The sequence below is a fragment of the Lepeophtheirus salmonis genome, chromosome 2 (assembly GCF_016086655.4).
Source record: "Lepeophtheirus salmonis chromosome 2, UVic_Lsal_1.4, whole genome shotgun sequence".
Taxonomy (NCBI): Eukaryota; Metazoa; Arthropoda; class Copepoda; order Siphonostomatoida; family Caligidae; genus Lepeophtheirus; species Lepeophtheirus salmonis.
Genome location: NC_052132.2, coordinates 29,949,797 through 29,976,478, shown reverse-complemented (window position 1 = coordinate 29,976,478; position 26,682 = coordinate 29,949,797). Strand labels below are relative to the sequence as shown.

Genomic DNA, 26,682 nt, shown 5'->3' with positions numbered 1-26,682 from the left:
TCACTGAACCAAAATATTTAGAACTTTGAAATATGGAAATGATTTTTCTATATGGACATGGTTTGTTTTCAATTTGTTTATCCCTTATTAATTGTCTTATAAAATTATTTTGATTTTACATTCGATGAAACAAAATAGTATATTAATTAAAAAGTTTTTTTATATTGTTACAAAACAGAATTAACATAAAACTTTTTTCCAGAGATTTCTAGAAGAAAAGATGATTTGTGATACTATGTCAAAATCCTCAGCCGCTATTTCTTTGACTTTCATTATAGTGGTAACTCCATGGTCAATTCAACAAGTTATAACCTCTTGTACTAAAACAACTGTAAGTAATTTATAAATGTTTTACTATTAAAATTTTATGTAGTCATATAAAAGTAATTCAAGTTTGTAGTTTTTTACAAAATAAAATATAATATAATTTTTTCTAATTTGCAAAAAAAAAATCAATTTACACTCCGTTGATAATAAATATCAAAAAATTGAAATTTATTGTTTTTTGAATCAAAATTTTTAAGAAAAAGAAATGAGAAATGCACCATCAATGTTTAACTACTTCCATTTTATTTATTTTAAAACAGACCCCTTAAAATATACTACTGTTTTAATATTTAAACTAAATAGTCTAAGAATTTGATAATCTTATATAAAAAGTAGGATCATATTTGAAATGAACATACGTCTTCAAAAAGAAAATTAACTTTTATGGCAGAAAATAAATTATTTTGCATAAAAAAAGTGGGCTTACCCTTTGAAAGGGTATAAATACTTAAAAAATGTAAATTAAAAATTCTCAAAAACCAGATTTTGTACAAAAAAATAAATCTACATTAGAAATATCGAAATTAGCTCGTCAAGTGCTAATAGACTTGAATAAGGATGTAAAAAGATTTTTTGGGTGACTAGTAGTATCATGTAAGGGATACTAATTGATAATCAAATAATCTGCCACTTATTCTTCAAGTTAACAGTGAAATCCCAGTAAATACAATCAGGCAAAATTCCCAAAATGGGCATATTGGCAACTGTATATATTATTTTCCTCATAGAAGAAGCAAAGCAGATTGACCATAGGAAAAGATTGTGATAAATTATGGCTTATAACTGTTATTTTGATAGTTGATAAGTTATAGTTTTATATTAGTGTTGGCTGGTGTGACTAAAACATAGGACTCAAGGCAAATCTTTATTTCTTGGTTATATATGACAATTAAAAGGGGTTAAATTAAATTTATTATGAGGGTAAAAAAGATTATGTAATTAAGAGGTAAATAAAGTGTTATAAAGCACCCCTCTTAACTTGAAGATATTTCCTTGGCTACCAAAAAAACCTTTAAACCTGCAAGATCTTAATGTGAAATGCAACATATGCCATCAATTTATCATTTTTCTTCGGGGCAAATGTAATTTTTTCTTCCCTTTGTAGAATTATCCTTGTTAATTCAATCAAAAGGATCAATCCATGTTATGGTCATTAATTTACTACAAAATTGACTTCTTTTTTATTTAACTCTTTATACATGCTGTCGATATAAAATTCATAAATTGTCATTCATAATAAAACTATAAGAGAATCAGTAATAGAAAAGTTAAAATGTAATGGGTTGCCTGGTTAATTATAGAGTAATATTCATTGTATCTTTCAGTACATTCACCAGCGGCAAAATAGTTGTCGTGTAGACATATATATTTAAAAAAATGTATTTTTTTCGTTATTTGCTTTATAGCTTTGGGATGAAAGATGACTGCATTGTGCACGTCTGGGTTATTAATTGTTAAGTAATTAAAAATTTTGTTTCTAATTTAAGAAGAAACATAATTATTTATTTATTTTTTAATCATTTTTTCTTGTTTCAAGTGAAATAAAATATCAATAATAAAATCATCAACTAAAGTTGACTACACATTTATCTAAAATAGTATATAATCGGTATATTAGTAAGAATTTGATATAATTTAAACAATAATATATATTTTTTATAATTAATGTCAAAGCATGGGTGCCAAAACCATCAGTCTCTTTGTATATTTTTTCGTTTTCAATTTAACTTGTACAACCAAATTGAATGTAAAAGGACAATATGTTAATTTCGAGTATTTATGACCTACTTAAAGGAAAATAAGGATGTTTTTTAATACGTACTCATTACTTTATTTGTCCTGTAATGGCATAATGAATCGACAATAAAGCACGTTTATCTATTCTTTAACAACCTTTCTAGAACCATATATGTTTAAAGAGTATAAGCCACACGAGAGAAGAAATACATTAGAATATATTTCTTTTAATACATCTTTGGGCATTTAAGGAACGACAATCAGGATTAAAAAATATACCTGGGTTCTTTTGAACTGGATATACATCGTATATTCATATATCTACGAAATAATCCAGTGTTTCTTAAAGTGGGGGTCGCGAAATGATTATTTCCTATAAAGAAGAATATCATTCCAATCGATATTACTTTCAGTGGCATCATTACTTAAAAATGATGAATGTACATATTTTTTATGTATTTGCATGATCATTTACACAAAAGTATTTCCCAGACAAAAGTATGCCACAAAAACATAAATGGATACATCCCAATTTACGCCACATTTAATCATCTGTCGTCTGATATTGAAGATGCGCTAATTGAACTTTGATGTGAACAAAAACTAAAAACAGATTTTGATACTAAAACATTTACCGTATTCTGAATTTCTTTAATTAAATAAGTACCAATACTGGCTAATCAGTTTTAGATTTACTTATATATTTTGTCTCAAGATATGTATTTGAAAATACTTTTTTCGTATTAACTTATATAAAAATAAATACAGATATTGGCTTAACGTAGAAGATTTTTGAGTTTCTGAGTCCAAAATTAAACAGGGAATGGACTTGCTTTGCTCAATAAAAAGTACTCATTCACTAATCTGTTATGTTATTTGTTTGTGAGTGTCAATTTTGACCTTATTTACTGCAAAAAAGAGAATTGATGCCATAGAAATCATTCCAAGTAGTACATCTATGGCTGATTTCACATTTACAATACATTCGATTATTTAGTAGTTGTACTTTTTTCTTATATTTTCTGGAATATGTAGAATTAAAATCTGCATTTTTGATCAATATAGTCGAAAAACTTGGAATTTTGTTTTGTTTTTGACAAATATAGGGTGACTTTATATAACTAAGAAATGAAACAGGGAATCAATTTAAAACAATCGTGTTACAAGTGTCAAAACATTCTGGTGGGTTGATCTATATATTTTGAGTAATGAAAATAATTAGTTAGTAAAAAAGTGCTTTAAATTCCTAGAGGTATTTATCACAATACTAATTTTTTTTTATTATCTTTTTCTTTTTACAAATAGGGGGAAAGGTAGCCTTTAGTTGGTCAAAGAAACGTTATGTGAACGTTTTATGTATTGAGTATTCTTTCATCATTCCAAAATTAAGTATAACACACTGAATTACAAGAAAAAAAAGAAAGCATTACTTACGTAGTCTGGAATAAAAAGCCCTCCTTTGAACATTTTCAACATGCATTAATTTAATTTGTTTTATAATAAGGTTTTCTGATCATTGACAACATTTGTAGAAATTTAATGTTAAGAAGGTGCATCATCTTATTTTACAAAGTATTATTTCTAATCGGAAAATACTATAATCTTATGTATATAAACTGTACTGTAATTACTAAAGTTTGGAATTTGGGATTACAAAATATTTTTATTTTACCTTTTATTCATCTTAACTATAAAATCAGCTTCAATTGTCAAAAAAACAAAACACTATTTGATGTGTTTTAATTTGAAAATCTGTAAGATATCGAAGAAATAATTTTTTTATGTTGTTCCTTAAAAATCATCAAGTTAATCAAAGTAATCGTGATGGATAGATTAGGGAATTAAATCTATCTAGTAATTCGATGCATAGGATTATGTAATTGACTTGTCAAATAGCTCCTTTTCAAATAGCCATAGGAATTTTATTTTTTATGTGAAAATTGTGGTAAAATATACCAAGGAATGTTCTCAGTTACATATTGTTAAATAATTTATTAGTTTAAGCCTGAAGGGCGATAATTTTATGTAGATTGTCATCAAAAAATAAAGAAAGTTCTTCTAAAGCTAGGTCGATGGAGAATGCATAATTAAATGTTGACCTAGCAAAGAATATAACCGTCGGAGAATCTGTGGTTAGGGAGGATATTTGTCCTATTTTAATTTCGGTGTTTGCAAAATATTGTTCAAATTGAAAATTTCTTGGACGATCCAGATTACTTGGGATTGGGCCTCTGATATTATTAGATATCCTGTATTCAACGCATCATGACATTTTTGGACTTTGCAGAAAATACTCAAAATTTTTAGAAAGAGAAAAAAAAACACAACTAGTTGATAGGTTAAGATTAAATTTTCTATAAATGTAACTCATGTGAATTTTATTGATTTTGGATACTAATGCTTTTAAATTTGATATCAGAATATTTTATGTTTAAAAGCTTTAATCTGGTGAAAGTTTTTAAAATATAAAATGTTTAATAATATTAGTATAAATACATCTTCAACAGAAAATATTAGATAGTTCTAATTTTCACAATTTATTTGCTGTCTAAATAAAAGTTAAATAAAATCTAAATACATCCTTTTTCTTCTTTAAGAAAATAAGATATCTTAAATTAGAATGATATCTTTCAACAGTATTTAAAATACATTTCTCTAAATTGCCTCACATTATGATTATTTTAGTGCTAAATATGTCATAGCTAAATGAATATACTCTTTAAGTACTTTGTATTTTCGCAAATATATTGATTATTTTCTCTTTTTCTTCTTTTTTACTACTCAAATCACGTTTTTTTAGTACAAAGTGTCTAATATATTGGTATCAAATACACTTTCTGAGTTTATTTATGATTAAAAAAAAATCCTATTATACTTATTTATCATTTTGTTGAATAAAAAACTGTCATTCAAATTTTTAAAAATACGACATAATTATTTTTCCTCCTTTCGTTTTTAGGGTCGATTTGTTAAACATGGGTTATATTTATATGTTATAATCTTTCAAAAAAGAGTTATGGATGAATAATTGTTTTTACTTGCTTCTATGTTTCATTAATAGGGATTTTAATTTTTATCAGATAAAGCCGAGATGTCTTTCTTCTCTAAAAACTTTAGACGATACTTTCGTTACTTTGTGTATGACATGATACTTAGGGAAGTTGAAGCAGCGAAAAGACAAAGCTACAAAATTGACTTTAAGGAATAGCTGCCCCGATGAAAGGCTCAGTAGCGTTGTTTCGGTCCTGGATATATTTAATAGAAGTAGCATGCATTTTGAATTTTGGTTATTAGTATGGACGTGCACTAATATCGCCCACTGGACTTTCCTTTCTTCAATTTTTGATATTGGGAACTCCCTATCTTCTTACTCAGAGCTCGACAGTAAAGATAGTTGTAGGACAATCTCAGAGTGACAACTCCATTCCCCTTTCTCTCCAAGTTGCATTCAATACTTTTTACTTTTTTTGAAAATGCATATCTCTTTTCATGCACTGAATTAGGTAAATTTGATGAAACAGCTTACCGCTCTCAGCCATCTTGAATGCCATAAGCATAAAATCGGTCATTTAACAAATAATCAACCATACAAAAAAACTTTTCACGCAAGTGAAAAGCTGTATCTATTTTTCGTAATTTATCATCAATTTCTTATTCGTGAACAATCACCGAGTAGTCTCGTCCAATATATTGCCTTGTTTTATTAATTTCATTTACAGGTGAATAAAAATATAGAATTAGCTGTTGATCTAGCATACTGAGAAAGATGGGTAATATTTATAAGAGCCTCTTGGTGCGAAAGTTAATGTGAGATGTTCATGTTTTTCCTAAGAAGGATATGTTTAGCCTTTATTATCAAATAAAAATGTATTTTTTATGTCCATTCCGCATTAAAAAAAAGGATTTTCAATTTACTGATTGTAATCCAACGGTAAGTTTTTATTTCTGGTTCATGTATTAAGGTATATAAATACATTGAAGTATGTCAATCACAGAGGTATGGCACAAGCGTAAAAATGATGATGAAGGATACTTTAAACGAGTCAGAGCTCAAGCAAAAATAGGATATTTAAAGATAGTAAGATCTATTTTTTTTCTTATTTTCAATTTTGTGTACCCACAAAAATAAGAGTAAATTGGATGGAAAAGTAAGTCTAACAAAACTCGCCACATGCATTTTAACAACACACCAAATTTAAAAAAAATGAAATGATACAAAATAATTATTATTTGAATTTCATAATTATACTTCTATTTATTTAATCATTGATATCTATTGTTAATTCATTTTAAGTTGTCAATTATTGGATTTAGTGTAATAATTTAAAGAGACTTGAATATTCAAATGTGAAACGCCACCAATCCAGATACAGTAAGGAAATTTTTTAATTTACTTGCTATTTTGAAAACTAAGAATGAAATCGTTGCCAAACAAGATACAATTATCAGAGGGAAATTAGGTTAACTTTGTTCAAGTATTGATAAAAGATATGATTCTATTCCACAACACGTCATTTAATAAAAACCTTGAATCTTAATTCAATTCAATTTAATCATTTTAGAGGAACATTATTTTTTTTAAATCAACACTTTTGAGATTTTCAAATCAAAACGCATCCATGACTTTTTTTGGACAATTGAAAGTTATTTTCATGTTTTTATTCATAAAATGCAAAATAATCTAGGATACCAAATACCGAACTTTTGTCGTAACTTAGATTTATTACATAAAATACAAATTAAATGTAGGGTGTGTCTTTATTTTCAAGAGCAGGCAGTATAAATAATTTTATTTATGGGTGCACGACTGAAACTAAGTTCTTGTTTTGTTTTTTTCACGCCCTCAAAAATAAATTTTTTTAAACAATTATTTTATAAATCATAAATATTATATTTATTTTCCATACAAATTTTTCAAAATACAATTACAAGTGTACAACACAGATATAAAACTTTTATCCTAAATATAATAAATTAAATATATACCTTTTTTTTGTATCGTTAAAAGCATCATAACTTATAAAATAATGTTGGCATGAAAATATGTAGGGGAAAATATTCTAAGTATTGTATTTTCTTGTGAAAATGAAAATATAATATGTATATGGAAAATTTATGTATATATTAAATAAAGGATTGACCTAACATATGTACACTTTGTGCCCCTATACTTTATTACTAAGTTTCAAAGACGAATGAGTCTACATGTAATCAACCAAAAATATAACCCCATGTGTTCGAATACTTCCAACCGGATCATGATCAAATTGACTAGAATAAAGAAAAACCAGTCAAATATGTCTATATGTTACAATAATACTAGTCCGTTTAAAATTATAAGCCTGAATGAAGGTGATCCCATTGAGATCTCACTCTAACTTTTTGCATATCTATACAATATGAGTAGGTCAAAGTTCCGACAAAAAAGTAGCAAAATCAAATTTGAAGCATGGCTGGGGCGCGATTTTATATTTCTTTCAATAATGTTTCCACTATATTTTTTGAACGTAGGCCATTTTTTTTTACAGAATATGAATTGAAGCTCGGACTCCTAAAAGTATTTTTATCGAGAAAAAAAGAAAGGGGTTTATTCCAAATGGAGTAATGACTTACTAAAGTTCCAAGTCTTTCGAAAGGGTCAAACTTTGAGGGACTTCCAAACCTGCCTTCGTACCTTCACAAGTCTAAAATTTTACAGATGTTGTTTCTTTGACGGGTTAGATATCTTTACCAAATTGATCAAAATCTGTTTTGACGAAGTCAAAAATTTCTCAAATGTGTGCACACTTGACATAAAATTCTGCATCTCACAGGAATGTCCATTCTCTAGAGGTTTCGATCAAGAAGGAGTGGACCAAACTAGGGTCAAGGTCTGCAAAAGATTCAAATCTCATATTAAGGCTCACATATTGAATAAAAGTTGTATCAAGCACTATTTTCAAATGATTTTGTTAATTCGATGTCCTCACAAAACCTCTCATTTAAATTTTACTCTTGAAAAAAATACAATGCGTACTCTGGGATAAAATCAACCCTGTATATAATTCGTTTTTCTGCAGAACTTAATTATAACGTTTAGTCATGCTGATTTATTATAGTAATTATAATAGACGTGATTTTTTTTGTATTTAATTTACAAATAAGAACAAATATAGATAGGAAAAATGTAATACACCCGTATCTTTTATGTATCTCTCAACTTTTTTTTCTCAAAAAGAAAAACACAAACAAGTACTTTCAAATAAGATTAATTAAAGAGTACATGGAAAGATTTTTGCTACCTTACAATTTATAGCTCGATTTGAGCATGTACATGGATTAGGTGAGAACAAATGAATTGCTGACAAAAGAATATTTTTGATAAATCAGTGGGAGATTCCAGTATTTATGGTTAGAGTTGTAAATTCTAAGCTTCAAAAATATTCAAAATACAGATATTTAAAAATAGGGTATGTGGCATTGAGGTTGAAACATTAGAAGCATCTAAATCCTGAGCCAAAGAACAGAAAAGGCTGAAATTTTAATAATTTTACTAATATTTCAATATGTGCCAAATTTGAATTTAAAAAAATCAATATTATGATCAATTAAGAATTTACAAATTTGGATAAATTTTATATGCCTTCAGAACTAACAATTGATACTTTTTTTCGCTTTCTAAAAGACCTGGCATTTTTAAGATCAAAGGCGTGTTTAATAACCCACCATATAATATATATACTTCCAATGCATTATCGTATTTTTCTCAAAATAGGAAGAAATATAAATTCTTTTATTGATACCTTATATTTGAGCCATGAACATTGCATTCCTTTTAGTTATTTTGAAAGTCTCATTAAAGGTATACTAATACATATAAATACCTTTGTTAGAAAGAAAGATAAACCTTTCTTTTTTCTTTTTATCTTGATAAAGCCTTTTAATGTGGTAGGTATATCTTATATACTCAGTCGCAAAAAATGCCTCACTTTATCTACTCTTGTGATCATCTTTAATTTAACATATTCTTTCTTCTTTATTCAATGAAATAGTATGTAGATAATTTGCTTTTTAGTATGTGTTTCGTCAACATAAAAACAATCTTCAACAAAGTCAAGAAAAGAAGCAAATCCCAATTTATTTTTACTTCATATAGTTACAAATACAGTCCAATATTTCATATACATATTTGAGTGCATTTTAGAATTTATATTCAAGTATGTGGAATATGTTTAGACGCCCAAGAATTATTATTTTCTTTTTAAAGAGACAAGAAGCCTTTTGCAAAAAAATTAAGTTCAAAAATTCTGAATTTGACTGTAAAATATGTCTTCCATATTTACATTTTCAATTGTATGTATTGGGAGATTTTTTTACATTACTTCCATTCCAGCCCCTGTAGAGACACCTTTGACTTTCGGTATCAATTTCATACCTTAGTTAGTTATATTTTAGTTGTAATATCAATTTTAATCTTGTCATTTTTTTTATATCAACTCAATCAATCAATTGGCAAATTGAGACTGCAGCGATTATCGATAACTAAAAATAGAAAGGAATGTTTTTTATCAGTATCATTAAAACGAAATGTAATTCTTTGGAGCTGATGCCCAAAATCTAGCAGAAAGTCTGCTAATGGAGACACTTATCAATATATGTTCCTGTCTCAGAGCTCGATTGACGCTAAAGGCGATTATATTGAATGATAAAAAACATTTTTTGATTCAACTTTCATTGGGGATTGGATTGTACTAAAATCGGATGATTCATTTAGGAAAAAAACATGTCGGTTATTAAATGGAGCTGCACCTTGTATATTATTTGATTATGAACCTTGGTTGATGAGAATAAAAATGCAGAATGAAAAATATTATTTCAAATTAATTTCTACAAGTCAGTTTTACATTGTGGCCTGCTAATTTATATATTTTATTTTTAACTTATATTATAAATGCTTATAATAATTGATAATTACTGTATCAATAATAATTAACAGTTGGCAACAAGAAAAATAGAGAACAGTAGCTCCAGTATGTTTTATCAAATCTTCCCATTCCCTTTTGACAGTAGAGGTTGAGAGTGAATAAAAAGGCTAGTTGTGTTTTACATTTCACTTTTTGAAATAAACAAAGAGGTAGTGTATTTTCATTTCAGCTGTTTTTATTAAATTTTACTAGTTGACTCTTTTATAATTTAAAGCAGCTGATTCAACGTATTATGAACTCAAAAAAGGTATTACATAGCATTTTTGATTTGCTATATTAATTTAGATCAACCAATGGCCCTCACTTAGAATTCCTGTCCTTTTATACTCTGTCATGGATACTTATTTTGATAAATTAATCAATTTAATTTACGTAAGAATTAATAACTAATTATTAACAGTTGGCAGTAAGAAAAATACAGAAGACTAGCTACCAAATGTTTTTTTCAAAATTTTCCTTTCTCTTTTGAGGGTGAGAGTTGATAAAAAAGCTAGTTGTATTTGCTACTAAGATCAGTAATCATTAGGGATGGGCATTGAGCGAGTACGTGTAAAAAGTGTGAGCGAGACATATGGTAATGTTGATTCAATTGATGGTTTTGGAGGATAAAATATCACGGGATTCTACTATAGAAATGAGAATCTTCGTTATTTCCAATTAGACTATGATCTTAATTTAAAAAGTAGTCGAAATTTTCAAATTCAGGAATATTTGATTTACTTCGTGAAACTCTTATAATAAATTTCATATTTCTATATTATATATCGATTAACATTGATATCTCCTAAATTTATTTCCTTAAAATCGCTAATATGATTTTTTATACAATGAGTAATCAAAAATTAATGGTGAATACTTAGGAACATAATCTGTCTTTATCCATTCATACTTCAAATACACTAAAAAGAGATTAAACTACCTTAAATAAATTCCACATCTACATGTTCGAATCCATGGAGCCTACCCAAGTGTTTACTCGAAGAAACGGATCTTAGAAAAACACCTTGCACACCATTTGAGGCTAAGATCCCTCTAAGACCATTCAGGCTGTTGTTCTTCGTTATTCGTAAATCCAAATACAACTGCAAAAAGCAGGCCTTGTATTTTTGAGGAGATGTAAATACGAAAACTCTTCAGATATGTTCTCCAAGCGATAAGACCAAAGCCAGATAGAGGAAATTGACCAATGATACTTCTAACTTGATCATCCATTTCAAGAGAGCAGATTCGACTACTTTTTACGAACATTATTAAGATAATTTATTAAAGTAATATAAGTTGTACTTATATTACTTAAGTTAAACAAGTATGGGTAAATTTAAAAAAATACAACTCTAAATTATTTTAATTATGACTAGAAGTTATAAGTAGAATAATATAAGTTATTAATATAAAATAAAACAAATGGATTCAACAAATTATTAATGACACAATACATATGAAATGAGACATTTTTATACAGAAATAAATATACTTATTAGTAGAATAGAAAGTGCATTGCCAATGTAACTAAACCTATCGAGAAAAGAAAGGCACATTTTCTTTAGGATCTAGTATATCTTCTACTTGTTTTCCAATGACAAAAGAGGCACACATATAATAAATAAATCAAGGGTCCAAGTTATAAAGATAATTAATTATCCATATAGATTATACATCATAAACTCCAGTTTATAAATTGAATTTTGATTGAAATAAGTTATTTCTGCGTTATATACATCAAGGAAACTAAAAGACTCTTCTTATTCCAAGAAAAAAAATTATTCTAATAAGAAACGAAGCAGAGTTGACTTAAGAACAAAAGAACTTCAGAATTTCAATGAAAGAGCAGTGGATGGACAATGAGAACTCTTTCTGTTCCTCACTTGGGCTTTCGGGGAATTATTCTGTCGTTTTATGGAACTCATTAGTTCTCATAGCAGTATACGATTATTTCACAAGGTTAGAAGTACTATCTGTACAATGAACAATCCTTCCATTAAACAAAATGAAATCCACACAGAGACAAGATTAGGGCACGTTGAGTAAAATCCACCATCACCACTTTATCTTTGTAATTATTCTTCCTTTTTTTTTTCTCTTTCTATACCAAGAAATTTTTTCCTTAGACTCAACTAGATATTAAATATACTATAACATAGAAAAGTATAGAAATAAGAAATTAATCAATTAGATACTACAAATTAATATTTTCTAATTTTAATTTGAATGAGTATGAATCAATGAAGTAGCTAAGAATTAATGATACTAATTTATATTTTTTCAATAGGAACCCAAGGTTCCACCACCGTGATATAAAAAAATAACATTTATATATACATATATATATATTAAAGTTTTATTTGTATCATAATATTTAAATAAGTAAAGAAAAATAGACGTTTAAAATATATATCCATAATAACAAGCATATTTTTTCTATAATATCCTTGAGTCAACTTCAGATCAACTTTCAATATACTTCATCTATTGAGATGAAGAAATATATAGTCTTTGTAAAGTAATGACATGACTTATTCATACCTTTTAATTATCTAGTATTCAACTCTATATTTTTTTTGTCCGATTATCAAAGGTTCAGAGAAACAATAGTTACTAATTTGTGTTTTCTCTTCAATCCCTTTACTCGTACAGACACTTATAGTGGATATAGCTCAATGGTGTGATGTAAAATGTGATCAAAAACTTATTATATTAGGTTGCTGAGGGATTAATATTTAGTTGAGGCCAGGGAAAAAAGTTCTTGGTATAGAAAGAGAGAGAGAGAAAAAGGAAGAAGAATTAGAAAGAGAAAGTGGTGATGGTAGATTTTAGTAAACGTACCCCGAGATGCCTTGAACAGAACATGAAGAGAGGATCAGAAGGTGTGTTTCTAGGATATCGATATGGAAAAGTATGAAGTCCGAAAATAATGGATAGATGGAGATCTAATTAAATGCAATGCAGGCGGAGGGGGAACTTTTTTAAGGCATTTTACTAATAAAATTGATTATATTGAATAATACTAAGGTAAGTTGAAAACTATAGTTATTATTAGAGGGAGAGATGTTGTACAAGAAATATTAATAAAAAAATGAATGAAAAAAGAAATAAGAAAAAAAAGGAAAATCGACCAATTGTTTTCCTTTTCTAATATCAAAACAGTCATTTATCTGAACAAACAGCACATCTTTAGTAATCATATGTGACAACTTCTAATGGAAAATAAAGTTTCAAATTCCTAAATTTTTTTTTTTTTTTGTAGGGATGACTAAATACCCTTAGGGAATAGACACTAAACATATTAGGATTTGAATTGAAGTAAAGAAAGATTATGTATGTACTTCAGTTCATAAGTCAGAACTTTTTTAAACAAAAATCCCAATTAATTTAAAACTCTGAAGATTTGAATCTCATTTTCTAATCAACACTTGATTTTTAGTGTTTTTAATGGTCATTTATGATTAGTAATTCATATTAAGATACTGTTAGTTGGAAAGTAGATAGTAAATAACTAAATTTATACTCATATATTTTTCAGATATAATTTGTACTACTCTTAACTGAAAATAGTTAGCTTCTATAGCAGAAATCTGGGTATCAGGATATCTGGAAAAAGTTTTATTATAAAAAAATATCCATTTTTCATTGATTAAATATAACTATATTTCTACCAAGGTTAATAGAAATACAAGGTTAGACCGTCATGTAATCGGGCTTGCTAAAATTTTCAATTTGATGTATCGAACCAACTGCTGGGCAAGAAAGGGAGATTTTGACGTCATAGTGAATAGAAAGGGTACCAAATACAAATTCAATAAAGGCTAAAATTAAGAGCTGGGACTACGTTGTGGGCCATGAGAGAGAAGTTTGGTATTCTTGGAGAATGATATTATATGTTATTTACATTTTACAAAATACATATTATTACGATAATAATACCTATTCGACATTCCGAAACAGTATAATGTATTTGCACAATGAAACGGTTAGTTGTGCAGTTGCCATTTGTGATTCTCCTAACAAAATCATTTATCATCATTTTCCAAAGGATCCCTCAATGAGGAAAAACTGGGAAAGTGCTTGTCATCGAAAGGACCCCTTAAGAAAATACCCTAGAATTTGTGAGAATCATTTTGAGGAAAATGCTTATAAAAGAGATTGAAAGGTGAACTGCCGGAACTACTTTTAAAAAGAAAATTGAAAGAAGATGATATCCCTTCCGGAGGTCTCATACCTGGAATATGATTTGAGCAAGCTACATGGACAACCAAATGAATTAGGATAGCGGACCATTTTGAAGAAGATTCTAATGAAATATATTTGGAGACATTAGACAAATCATCCCAAACCAACGTAAAATCAACTCAAACACTTGTGTTTGGAAAGGTTACCGCATCTAATCAAGCATGTGTATCTCGGAATATACAAATTAGTAGAGCTTCTAATACCAGAAAAGATCCACTCATTCTAGAACTCTAGTCACTAAGGAAACAGAATGCAGATTTACACGAAAAAGTGAAAATCCTTCAATCGGAAAATAGATTAATAAAATACAAATCTAATTTTAAGGAAGCGATGAAAGGAAAACTATAAAAGAGATTTACTAAAGCTCAATGTAAACTCATTATCAGTGGAAGAGGTTTCGAAAATGAAATGAAGAGGGTTTTTTTTTAAAAGACGAATATTGAAGTCTCTTTCCTCAAAAGCCTACTGTTACATTCAATCCAGTGTTCTACTTCCGGTTCCTTGTGTAACAACCCTCAAACACTAGATCCGAAATTTTAAAACAGCTCCTGGTTACAATCAAATATGATTAAAATTATCGCTCAACAATCAAATCCAACGATACTCCAAATGGAAACTTAGCTTTCTTGAGCTTTGATGAGATGAAGCTCCGACTATTATCCAAAAAGGACTTTGGATGTGCCTATGGAGTAAATTTAGATATAGAAAAGGATATTATCCAATGCATGATATATGTGATTGTAATAATGAAGCAAATTAAGGGAAATAAAAAATGGTGAAGTGCTGTTGCCTAACTCATCTGCTTTGATGGCCTACCAAGAAGGCATAAGTATATCTTCAAAATCTTTGATATCATTGTATCAATACATAAATAATGAAATTGGCCTCCCATATATATTGACATCTCGTTTCAATCAAGATTGTCTTTAAATTTTTTTTTTTAAGAATAAGATATATTGAACGAACCCCATCTCATACTAGTACGGTAGAGGCCATGGAACAATTTCGGATACTGGTAATAAGTGGCTCAGAAAAAATAGTTATTGAGAATGCTCCCGTCAGATCTGAAGAAGACCAATGTTTTGTTTCTATGTTTCAACAAGTTACAGGTTGTAGTATCAACAATGCACTAATGCATATATACTAATCCTGCATGTCCTTTTAGGTCCTATTTTGAGATAAGCAGATTCAGAAGATAACATAGAGTTTTATCAAGACTTAGATGATATAATTTATCCTTAAATCATGAAAGGTGAGATTTAGGAAGATAGAAATAATGATGAAAATACAATAGAACAAACATCTAATGATTTACATCTTCCTAAAATATGTGAAGATGAAGGATTTATTTATATTGCTGGATATGTGGCCAAATTGTTACATCAAAAACTTCCCACTCTGGGGTGTAATACTTACAGCACCCAAGTTCCTCCAAGTCCATGGCTTAAAAAATTATCAAGAGGGGGACTGCACTGCCGGGATTTTTGTGGAATTTTGCAAAAAATTGAGAAGCATTTCATTAAGTTTCATGGGAATTTTCCTGATACCGAAATATATGTGATGGATCGACTCATCAGCATAATTGTGGAAAAGTATCCTAAGGAAGAATATTAAGTTATAAAAAAAATTAGGACTCGTACATTCATTAGTTTATTAATATTATAAACAAAAGTAGCATAAAAAGAAAAATATCAAGTAACGTGCGAAAAACTGTGTTCTAGCTAAGTATAAAAACTTTGTCAAGCAATTCTTCGAAAATTGGACTGTCAACATTTATTTCAAACACAACTGCTATGATATTGGGAGCGAAGTTTTCTTCTTGTGTCAAATTCACAAAGAGTCAATATGGGAACTCTTTGACAGTGGAATAATTAGTTCTATTTCAATAAAGTATTCGTTTTAAGATACTTAAGCTTAATTAAATCATTACAGAACAATGTACATTATGATTTATTTTTTTAAATTCATGATCCTTAGTATATGTATTAATGTTGCACTTTATCTCAATGACCTATTCTTTAAAACCGGGAGTGACGGGGTAACACGATCTTTTGTTAGTTTGAACTCCACACACACATTCTCCAAGGAGTCTTCCTCTAGTATCTTCTATTTGATGAAGAATGATTATGATAATTTATAGCCATTCTAAAAAATGACAGTCAATACAAATAACTTATAAGTAATTACAATATATATGGATTGAATATATTGTTCTTGGATTGAATGCTAGAATTGATAATGACAAGGGTAAAGAGTTAACACAGAATAACTAATAAGTAATGACTAATAAGCCTTCAATTTAATTTTCCTAATGGATTTGAGTGAAATCCGAGAATGTTCTTTGTTCCTCGCTGTAGTCCACTATGGCAAAGTAATCCTCTGTAGAAACTGAGACTTAGCTTCATATGCTTCACTACGACGTGGAAGATCCTTAATGGGTTTGAATATCTTTTATTAGAATGAAATTAAATCAAATCAAATTGTAGAATCAAGAATGTAGATTGTTTCTTTTTTTTATACGATGGAAAGTGTAAACAAAAGACGCAACTACTTATACACTATGACGTCACTATTAAAAGTGTGTTGGAAGTCAAACATCAGTCGTAAACACGTTATGGTATAACCTTGTATTTCTACTTACTATTTTATCAACATTTTGTTTCTGAATTCAATATAGCCTGTTTTTATATACTTATGTCTAGAGGGGGGATGAAACAATAACAATATTAATTTTGGAGATGGAGAGAAGTTGACTCAAATACAGTGCATTCAACAGTTTGGGAACTAGTCATTCATTTGTATGTTAAAACTAGAACTCGACGGTATATCAGTGACCATATTTAATTGACACATTTTAGTCAGCATAGATAAATTAATGATCGATATAAGTAAATTATTACCAATATGGCATTTCTTTAAAAAAACCAAATCCAAATAAATTAAAAAAAAACAACATCACACTATTTTTTACAAAAAAAAATATAATAAAAGTTTGGAATTACTTAACCATTGAAAACATAAATGTTGTCAGTGTGGTAATTTCTGAACTTTCTTTCACAATTAAGGTTTGTTACATTACTTTTAACTGTATTTTAGTGTTAGAAAACAAAAAAAAAATGTCTAAAATTATATGTGTGGCCACACTGGTCTACAATAAAATTGAACTGAAACTACGACTTTAAATTATAAAAAGAAAAGTTATTATTCGTATCTTATTAAAAACTTTGCCTCTAATTAATTTGATTTACTTTAGGTATGAAAAAAAAGTACGCATAAACTTCCCTAAAGTTCATGCTAGGACTTTTTTTGTATGATATTGACTGGGATTTAAAGGTTAACTTGAAAAAATAATTGGCTGATTAATTTTTATTGGTTCTTAATCCTTAAATGCTAATTGGTATCCATCCAAAAAAAAATCAATAGTTACTGATTGAAGTTAAGTAAAAATGTCCGATATCTTTTTATTGAGGACTTTTCATTTGTTGGTAAATTTAGAATGAAGAGTCCAAGGTTCATGTTTTGAAATGTGGACTCAAAATCAGCACAACGGAAAACAAAGTAATATACATCAATATCACCCGAACACCTGTTAAAAAGTATTCATGTTAATTTCTAACTATAAGAAGAAGAAATGATAAGAAAAAAAACAACAATTAGATCCTTACAAATGGATTTTTTTGTGGGCTCATATACACATATAAGTGATAATTTTATTCATTTTTATTTGTAACCGAGCTACCGGATTGATATTATCTAGTAGTACACATTTAATTATTTCAATCTGGAAAGACATTGAGCCAAAACTAGGGAGTAGAACAACAATATATCATATCTCTGAACAAAGCAAGCTGAGACGGTTGGATGGATCAAAAAAGATTCTGAATTATCAACCGGCCAACAAAAATTCGTGTAAAGTTTAGCTCTTTTCTGATAGTTTTTTTTCCCCCATTCATTTTTGTGGAGAGGAGGAAAAGGCTCAATGCAGATGCTTTCATCGAACTTCTGGATAATAAAGCGCAACTTTGCACCATAGAAAAGTTTGGGCACAACTTTGTATTCACTCAAGATGGAGTTCCGTGTGATCAGAGCGCTAATACCCAAGCTTTTCGGAAAGAATGCCTTCCAGACTTTTGAAACCTCAGCATGTAGCAGTCCTCATCTCCAGACGCGAATCCTTTAGACTACTCTATGTAGCCGTGTCTACAGGAGAGGGTGTGTGCTATTTCTCACAGGAGTGTTTTCACACTAGAGACTGCCATCAAGAAGGGGTGAACCAAGTTCGAGTCTGACTTAAGGTCTGCAAGAGATTTTGGCCATGTATGGAAGCAATCATTAGAGCTGAGGTCTCATATACTGAATAAAAGTTGTGCCAAACACTATTTTTAGATTATTTTGTTAATTAAATGTCCTCAGTAAGCCTGTCATTTAAATTTTACTCTTGAAAAAATACAAATAATAAAATTTAAACCACTGAATAAGACCAACAAAATATTGAAATTGAATTTTATTAATTATATAAAAACTTTTCAGCCACCATCGGTTGTTGACTTTGTGGTTTCATGGATAGCAGCGAGTCATAGCTTTTGGTCACCGTTTATATATTGGTTATTAAACGAAAAGTTTCGGAGGGCAACATTACATTATTATATCACAAAGGTAAGGCTGTTTTCATCATATATCTCTAATAACACTATGTTAAAGCATGCATGCTTTAACATAGTGTTATTCAATATCAAATTACCAAAACGTTTTTATCTGCACAACTCATAATTTAATTAAATTTAACATACTTTACAGGGTACATGAAGATTTTTTACGTGTAAACTTTTAAATGTTTTATTTTTTTAACAATAATATGATTGGTTTCTAGGTTATGAAGTCCTTTATTTTGGTAATTTCCATCGATATTCTGATGTACACTAAATTTATAAATAGTAATCATACCTTCAGGCCCTTGGTATTAATATCAATATGTTTCTGAAGAATAAAAAATCTTATTTTAATCTTGTTAATTCTCCAAACTGATAAATGAATCATAACTGTTCAATTACAGATACGATGTTTACCTCTGCCGTTAACCTGGTCATCAGAAGCTGGAATGGATACGATTGGAGATGTCGTCTCAGCAGGAGTCAATGGAGGTATCACGGATACAAATGGAATACATGAAAAATTTTGGGGCGAGATTTTAGATCGTGCTGTTTCCAATCATAGCTTACAAGTGCTGAATGAACGCTCACAAACCCCTCCATCCGGGAATAACGGGTGTTTGACAACAACTTTTGATAGTGAATAGTTATATTAAAAAAAATATAGTCAATGATTGTAAATACGAGCCTAGTAATAATTAATTAACCAAATAAGTGAATAATTTAATATTATATGTCATAAAATAAATTGTTTGCAAGAAATATATAATTTAATTTACATGGACATAGCTTAAATATGTATCAAATCTTAGAATAAAATAATAGAATAACCCTTTTGAACGAGGGTTATTCTAATATTATTTAAATAATCCCATTAAATCCCAAATGTTAGCATTTCAAGATATAGACATTCTAATCGAATAACAATAGAATGCTCTTCAAATGCTCAATAAGTAGGTTTTTAAAAATGTATTAGAGTTTTTTTTTATGGAGAAATTACCCGACACCATTTAATTGTAGATTAACACTTGTTTAACATTTTTGTAGGTCTTAATTCAACAAAAAGATTTATCAGATGAAGAAATACATTATGTAAATATTGTTTAAAGAAAGGTAATAGAAAAAATTTTAAATCTTAAACTAAATTGACTTCTAACCAGATTGGACTGTATTTCGATTTAAAAAAAGTGGAAATATTTTTTTATATAGTAATTCAAAATTGTATTCCAATATATCTTTTTTATTTATTTTTTATTGGAAAAATAAACAAACTAAAGGGTCTGTAACTGTGTAATTTGAAATTGAAATACTTTTTAGAAATATCTTAAAAGAAATGTATACACTTTAAAAAATATAATATTTTAGTACAAATAAGAAATAATGTGAATTCTTTCTTCCTCATTCAAACAAGAAATAAAAGTTATTTGATGTGGTAACAAATTAAATGATCTATGGGATTTTGTATATTCTAAAAGTAAAATATAGAAAAAATTTAACTGGAACCAAAAAATTTTAATTAACAAAGGAAACAATATAAATGATTTAGATTTTATTTATTGATAAGAACTTTATTATAATCTTCAAAACTCAACAATTCCCCTTTTCAAAATGGTGAAATTTTGTCATCAAAAATAATATCGATGTTTCTGATTCTTTGTCCCTAAACTGTTAAGGTGCAAGCATTTTCGCATTATGTTTTTGGGCCTTTATATATTTATTTTTGGAGCAAAAGTTGTGAGATACAACAAAAGAAACTCTTGTACATGAAAAATTTCAACCAAATCAAATTATTGGTTTGACTGTGATTCCTAGAAACCCCCACAGACACATATACACAGACATTTGCTATATACATAGATTAGTCGTATAGAACACGCAAAATTCATTCTTATATTGCAAAAATAATCTATTTCATAAATAATTATTTTTATTTGGCAACAAGAAAAATACAGATAATTTTTTTTTCTGTATTTTTTTTTGGGAAGTTAGGGTGTGATTGGATAAAAAGCTCTACAATATATAATTATGGGATACATTAACAAGGGAAGGATCAGCAAAAATAAACAAATTACTCGTCATAATAAATATAGCTACCTACACTCAAGGAATAAATCGTAGAATTTACATATGTTGAAATTTTTTCGGGAAATGAGATCAATGATAAGGTCAATAATGATTTATAACAGATAAAAAAATATAAATAATTGGAAAAAAACAACTGTGAAAGCAATTTTAATAGATACTTTGTTATTAAATGATATTGTCCTAATATATATTAAATACTTAGAAATATTTACATTGGACTATTCAATTTTGATTTTTCTTATAAAAGTTTTTCCGCTAATTACTTTGTTGAACATTAGGTCAATTTTTGGTGGAGTAACGAGCAAAGTAGAACTACGACTCATTGCCCTATGGAACCTTCTCAATTGTCAGTATAGCTGTCTGTTGAGTCTTTAGGTCGATTTTTAGTGAAGTATCGGTAAGTTAGACAAAGACAGTAAATATTCTACTTAGCCCCTTGCTCCACCAAAAAATCTACCTAATATTTCTATTTTCGGTAACAAAATTGATCATGAACACAGAGATAATTTTTCCAGAAATAATATTTGTTTTGTAACCGAAACTATAATCAAATTTGCATTCTTTTTTAATATTATATATATTAAGTGTTTCATCTCCATTTTTTTAGTAGTGGGAGCAGGAAATAAAAATTGTTTTATTTATGAATTGATTATATATTTTTGTAGGATATGGTTTTTTCAAATGTCTTCACAGAACAAAAATTTGTTTACCAATCGAACTAATATGTAGAAATAGTATGTATTTATAACATTTCTGGTTATACAAAGAGAGTATCCACCTCTAAAAAGGGATTCTGGCCAAAAACTATGTTTCAGAGTACTCTCTGACGGTATTTTAAATAAATTCATTTTTATATTTCTTACAAATATATGCATTAAAAATATTGTATCTTGTTGACTTTCTTGAGATACAATGTTACGAAACGAAGAAGAGACCAATACTAAAATTGGCGACAAAATTAACACTACGTAATCAATTTAATTTTCATGCCTTTTTCTATTTTAAGAGCTCTATATGCTGTTAAATTTCTTGTGGTATTTAAATAAACCTGTGAAATTGGAGTGAAGGATTGTGGGACATATATATCTACATGAAGACAGTCTTACTTGTATTACATTAATGTTCACGGTCTAAATCCAATTATAGTATAAAATATTTTTACAAATAGAAAGCCCGATCATGCAATGTTATATGAATATAAAATTACATGCAGTATACTTATTTCATAATATTTAAAATGTTTAGTTATACATCGACATGGCAAGGAAAAACATGGCAACGGAAAAAATGTCAAGGAAAAAATGGCAAAATTAAAAAAAGGAAAAGTGTCTAAATGGAAAAAATGGCAAGAGTCTTTTAAACTGATATAATATCTATCACCAATATAATATATGATAAGAGAAAAGAAAAATAAAGAAACACGACAGTGGTTCCAATGGAAGGAGTGCTAACCACTTAATTCTCCGTTATTAATTACAATATCATTAGATATGATGGACTATTCATATCTGACAAGATTCCCCACCCAAGGAAGGAGTCGACTCTTCTCTTTTGAGGCTTAGCTTGGTTTTCTTTTTCCGGTAAAGTTTCAATCTGCCATCATTCCCGTAGAAATTGAAATTCAAGCGTCTCCTGTTGAGGATAAAGTATCTCGGATTCCATCTTTTGTACTAATTCTTAGACAAGATGGAAGTATTTCTGTCTTTAATTAATGAAGATTCATCTAAGCATATGAAAAACACTTCTAGATTAAAAATTTGTCGCTTCATTTATCCAATTGTTTGTGTGTATTATGTTTGATATGTTTCAACATTAAAATAATATCTAATATATCATATTCATGCTCTCATAATCATAAGTAAACATATTTATTTAATCACAAGTTGATAGATGTAACTTTTATAATTTTTTTATTGATTTTTTTTCCATGGAATAAGATTTAAATTACTTGAAAGTTACGCATTTTTTAAACATCCATAAGCCGAAAATAACGATTGAAATTACTAATTTGATCATATATATTTTATTCCTAAAACTAACTTTTTAAGGGCCTTTGAAAAAATATTAGTATATTTAGGATCAAAAGAAGTGGACTAATACCCAGCATGATCAAAATAAATAAAAAAGATTGTATTTCTCTGTAATTGAAAGGTAATAGGTATTTGAAGTACACACAACAGTCTCACAAATTCCAAACTATTAAAATACAATATAGTTAAGAGAAATATAAGCCACCTGAAATCTTTGAGGTCCTAAAACCTTCCCATAGAGTTGGATCTAACTATACGTACCTAAATTAACCAAATTATATAATTACATGAGTGTCGAATAATTTTTTTAGAGTCGTTTCTGTCGTCATAAAATATGTATTTACATTTATTCAATCAATAAATTAATTGACGGAATTAACCATTGACAAAGGAATTTACATTAATATTTGTTTTATAAGTTAATGAAGTCGGAGCTGGATTCTCATTCTAAATTGAAATGAATGAATATATAGAGTTGGGCAAGAAAGAAGGTTTATGAAGAGACGAAGACCATCGTTCTATTGCAATTTCAGATTGCTCCAACTGTACTGAGCTTTACAGTTTTACTCGCACTCCCCAACGACTCGAACTTTGACTACTTGCCGAATTATCTCAATGGTTTGTCACTCCACAGCCAATCCCCTCTTCTTCTGACACATCCTCGATCATAACGAAGTGGAAATCGCTAATTTTGCATAGTATTTTGCAAATGCTTGTCCGTCAATCCAAGAGTCTTGCCCAATATGAATAGTCCATCATGTCTAATCATATTGTAATTCATAATTGAGAATTAAGTGATTAGCACTCCTTCCATTGGAACCACTGTCGTGTTTGTTTATTTTTCTTTTCTCTTATTATGTATTATATTTTGGGTTAGATCAAACTTTATCAGTTTAAAAGAACCTTACCATTTTTTCAATTTAGACACTTTTCTTTTGTTGCAATCTTGGCATTTTTTCCGCTTCCATTTTTTCCATGACATTATTTCCCCCTGCCATTTTTTCCTAAAATCATCGACATTGGGGGTATATAAACTAGTTTAGAATCAGACAGGTAAGTTTTCAACTGTATTTATGACTTAAGAATATGAGTATGACATAATATTATAAGACCCTGAACAATTATATATATAGGAAGGTTGTGTTAATTGATTCAATTGTTGCGTTTTTATAATTTATAAATTCTAGGTCGAAAGAAGATTTACTTTGTTGAAAGCGCTGAGGAATAAATATTATTAATCCTATCATAATTAGATAATAACATTGAAATATTTTCTAAACAGCAAATTTGGTTACATAGAATACTTTTATCAACAATAAATTGTACTTTTGATGGGTATAAAGTTCCAGATAATGGTGGATGTTTTGCAAGGGATCAAAGTATCCCAGTGAGCAATCAAGGATTTGAAGAACTTTTCTGTATCATATCCCCTTTTAGAAACAAATGATCATCATTCAATCTATTTATAAAAATTTTAATAAATATGTAAATGATATTCCTATTGAACTAAGTCAAACAATTTTTATATACGGGTACAATTTATGTATCTACAGTTACTATGTTGATATCAATATATGTTACTATTCTTTGTCCATCATACATCAAAATGACAAAAGATCGTCACTATGATAAAGCAATCACAATCATGAATAAAACATATGTTCTTGTTGTTAAAAATATTTCATTATAATATCAAACAAATAAAATAATTTACTAGTAAGGTGTTGAGATATCAAAACACTCATAATTAAATATATATTCCTTCTAAAAAAGAAAAAAGCAAAAAAAAACAACAAAAAAAACAGACAAACTTAACCTCATTTTTAAATATCAATTAAACTTTCATATTTTTAACAAAATTAAAGTTTACTTCATAAGAAAAAAAAGTTTTACTTCATAGAAAAAAAAAACTTTTCGGACAAAAAGGTGGAATAAAGTTTGATTCTGGTACTGTTACTTTTAACGCAAGTAATTTTATGTACAAATGACAAATCTTGAAATACCCAAGCCCATGATATCTCATACTTTAGCTCCCATTATACGCCTGAATGTGTATCACTCTAAGTCCTTATCTATATATTGTGTACACTATTTAGATAAAATAATAAAATTGTTCAAGTTGCAAGCCAAAATTGGTGTGTTTTATTTTAAACGAATAATTTAGAATACTTGTGGAGTGGATAATGTTTTAATTGGAATATTTTTAATGCATGGTCAATATATTAAAGATATTCTTTTCTTTAGTCAAAAAGTAGATATACTTTTTGACTAAAGAAAAGAACATTTCTGACGAATTCGTAGCACATAATGATGTTCAAACGCCCACAGTATTTTTATATTTATTTTAAAGTAACTATATAGTTTCATTAGATCAAAAATAAACCAAATCATCTCGTATATTCGGTAATTAATATGACTCATGTTCTAAATAAATAAAGTATAATAAGACCTATAAATTGGAGCTTGTACAATATGTTTATACAATTTACATCTTCTGCACAACATATATTTGTAATTTCGGATATTTTATGCACGTTTCCACATTAACAAAGGACTGAAGGTAGAAAGAGATACAAAGTGATGCAGAAAGGATAATTGTATCTATTTCATATCTATAGTGGAAACGTCGAAAAACATGTGTGATCTCTCATAAACATAGATTGTAAGTGATACAATTAGGTATTTTTAACATTTTATAAATTAATGTACTTAGAAAATAATAAATATATTAAGTAAACATTCATAATTTGAATATCTAATATTATTATTAGATACAAAATAAGTAATTCAACACAAAAAATTGGTTTTCACAAATATATAAAAAGGACATATATGTAGTATGTAGAATTTGAAATTATTATTAGGAGTGGCCCAATTTTACATTACGTTAAATCTTGAAATTCAGAGGGCCTAGCTCCTCCCGTCCCTCACAAACTATGTCTATGGTGTACTTGAAGTGTCAAAAAGATATAAAAAAGTTACTTCAAGGAAAGAGTTATGAAATTTTAGGATGACCGTTGACATCTATGGCTTTAGCATTCATAGTCTTTAATTGTGGAAGGTTATTGTAACTTTATTTAGCACAACCTAGCATAGAAGTATTATTAATTTTGTAAGGGACTCTATAATCTTAAACATATTTATAAGTTTGTTCTTGGTGTTACCACAAACAGAGTGAAAAACTGTGAAACAGATCAGTCTGAAATTTAGCAAGTTAACGTTTAAAAAAACCAATATATTTTTCAATGATATTTTTTTTAGGCCTCTGAGGTCATTAACAAGTTTTTTTTTTTGACATAAATGAAAACTCTTTTCTCTTTTTATATTTCTCTCCTTCTATTTTTTTTTTTTTTTTTTTTTTTTTTTTTTTTTTTTTTTTTTTTTTTACAATATTACATGTAAATAATATCTATTTCGCCAACATTTGTGAAAGGACTACCTTCTATTTTCAACGTTTCTAAATCTTTTTTACTCTTTTTTCATTCCTTAGGCTTCTTTTTCTATCGCACCGTTTTTGAACCTTTCCATAATTTTAAGTTCTTGTAACTTTGTAGTCCCCATATAAAAAATTCTAAACGATGCATCAAATCCTTTTATTGATTTTGGAGTATCAGACTTGGGCTTACACCTTCAAGTTGTTTATGCTTGAGATGGTGATAATCC

General features: G+C 28.3%; 1 protein-coding gene across 1 annotated transcript in view; it reads left to right on the top strand.

Moving 5' to 3' along the window:
- LOC121113691 (trace amine-associated receptor 8b) overlaps window positions 1-19,688 on the top strand; it is an 89,916-nt gene extending 70,228 nt beyond the window's left edge. Inside the window, exons 5-7 of the mRNA XM_040707535.2 lie at window positions 203-331; window positions 18,786-18,911; window positions 19,309-19,688. Of these exons, the coding sequence (XP_040563469.1) occupies window positions 203-331; window positions 18,786-18,911; window positions 19,309-19,551 (498 nt within the window). The 3' untranslated portion in view covers window positions 19,552-19,688. The remainder of the gene's footprint in view (window positions 1-202; window positions 332-18,785; window positions 18,912-19,308) is intronic.
- Window positions 19,689-26,682: the final 6,994 nt, after the last annotated feature.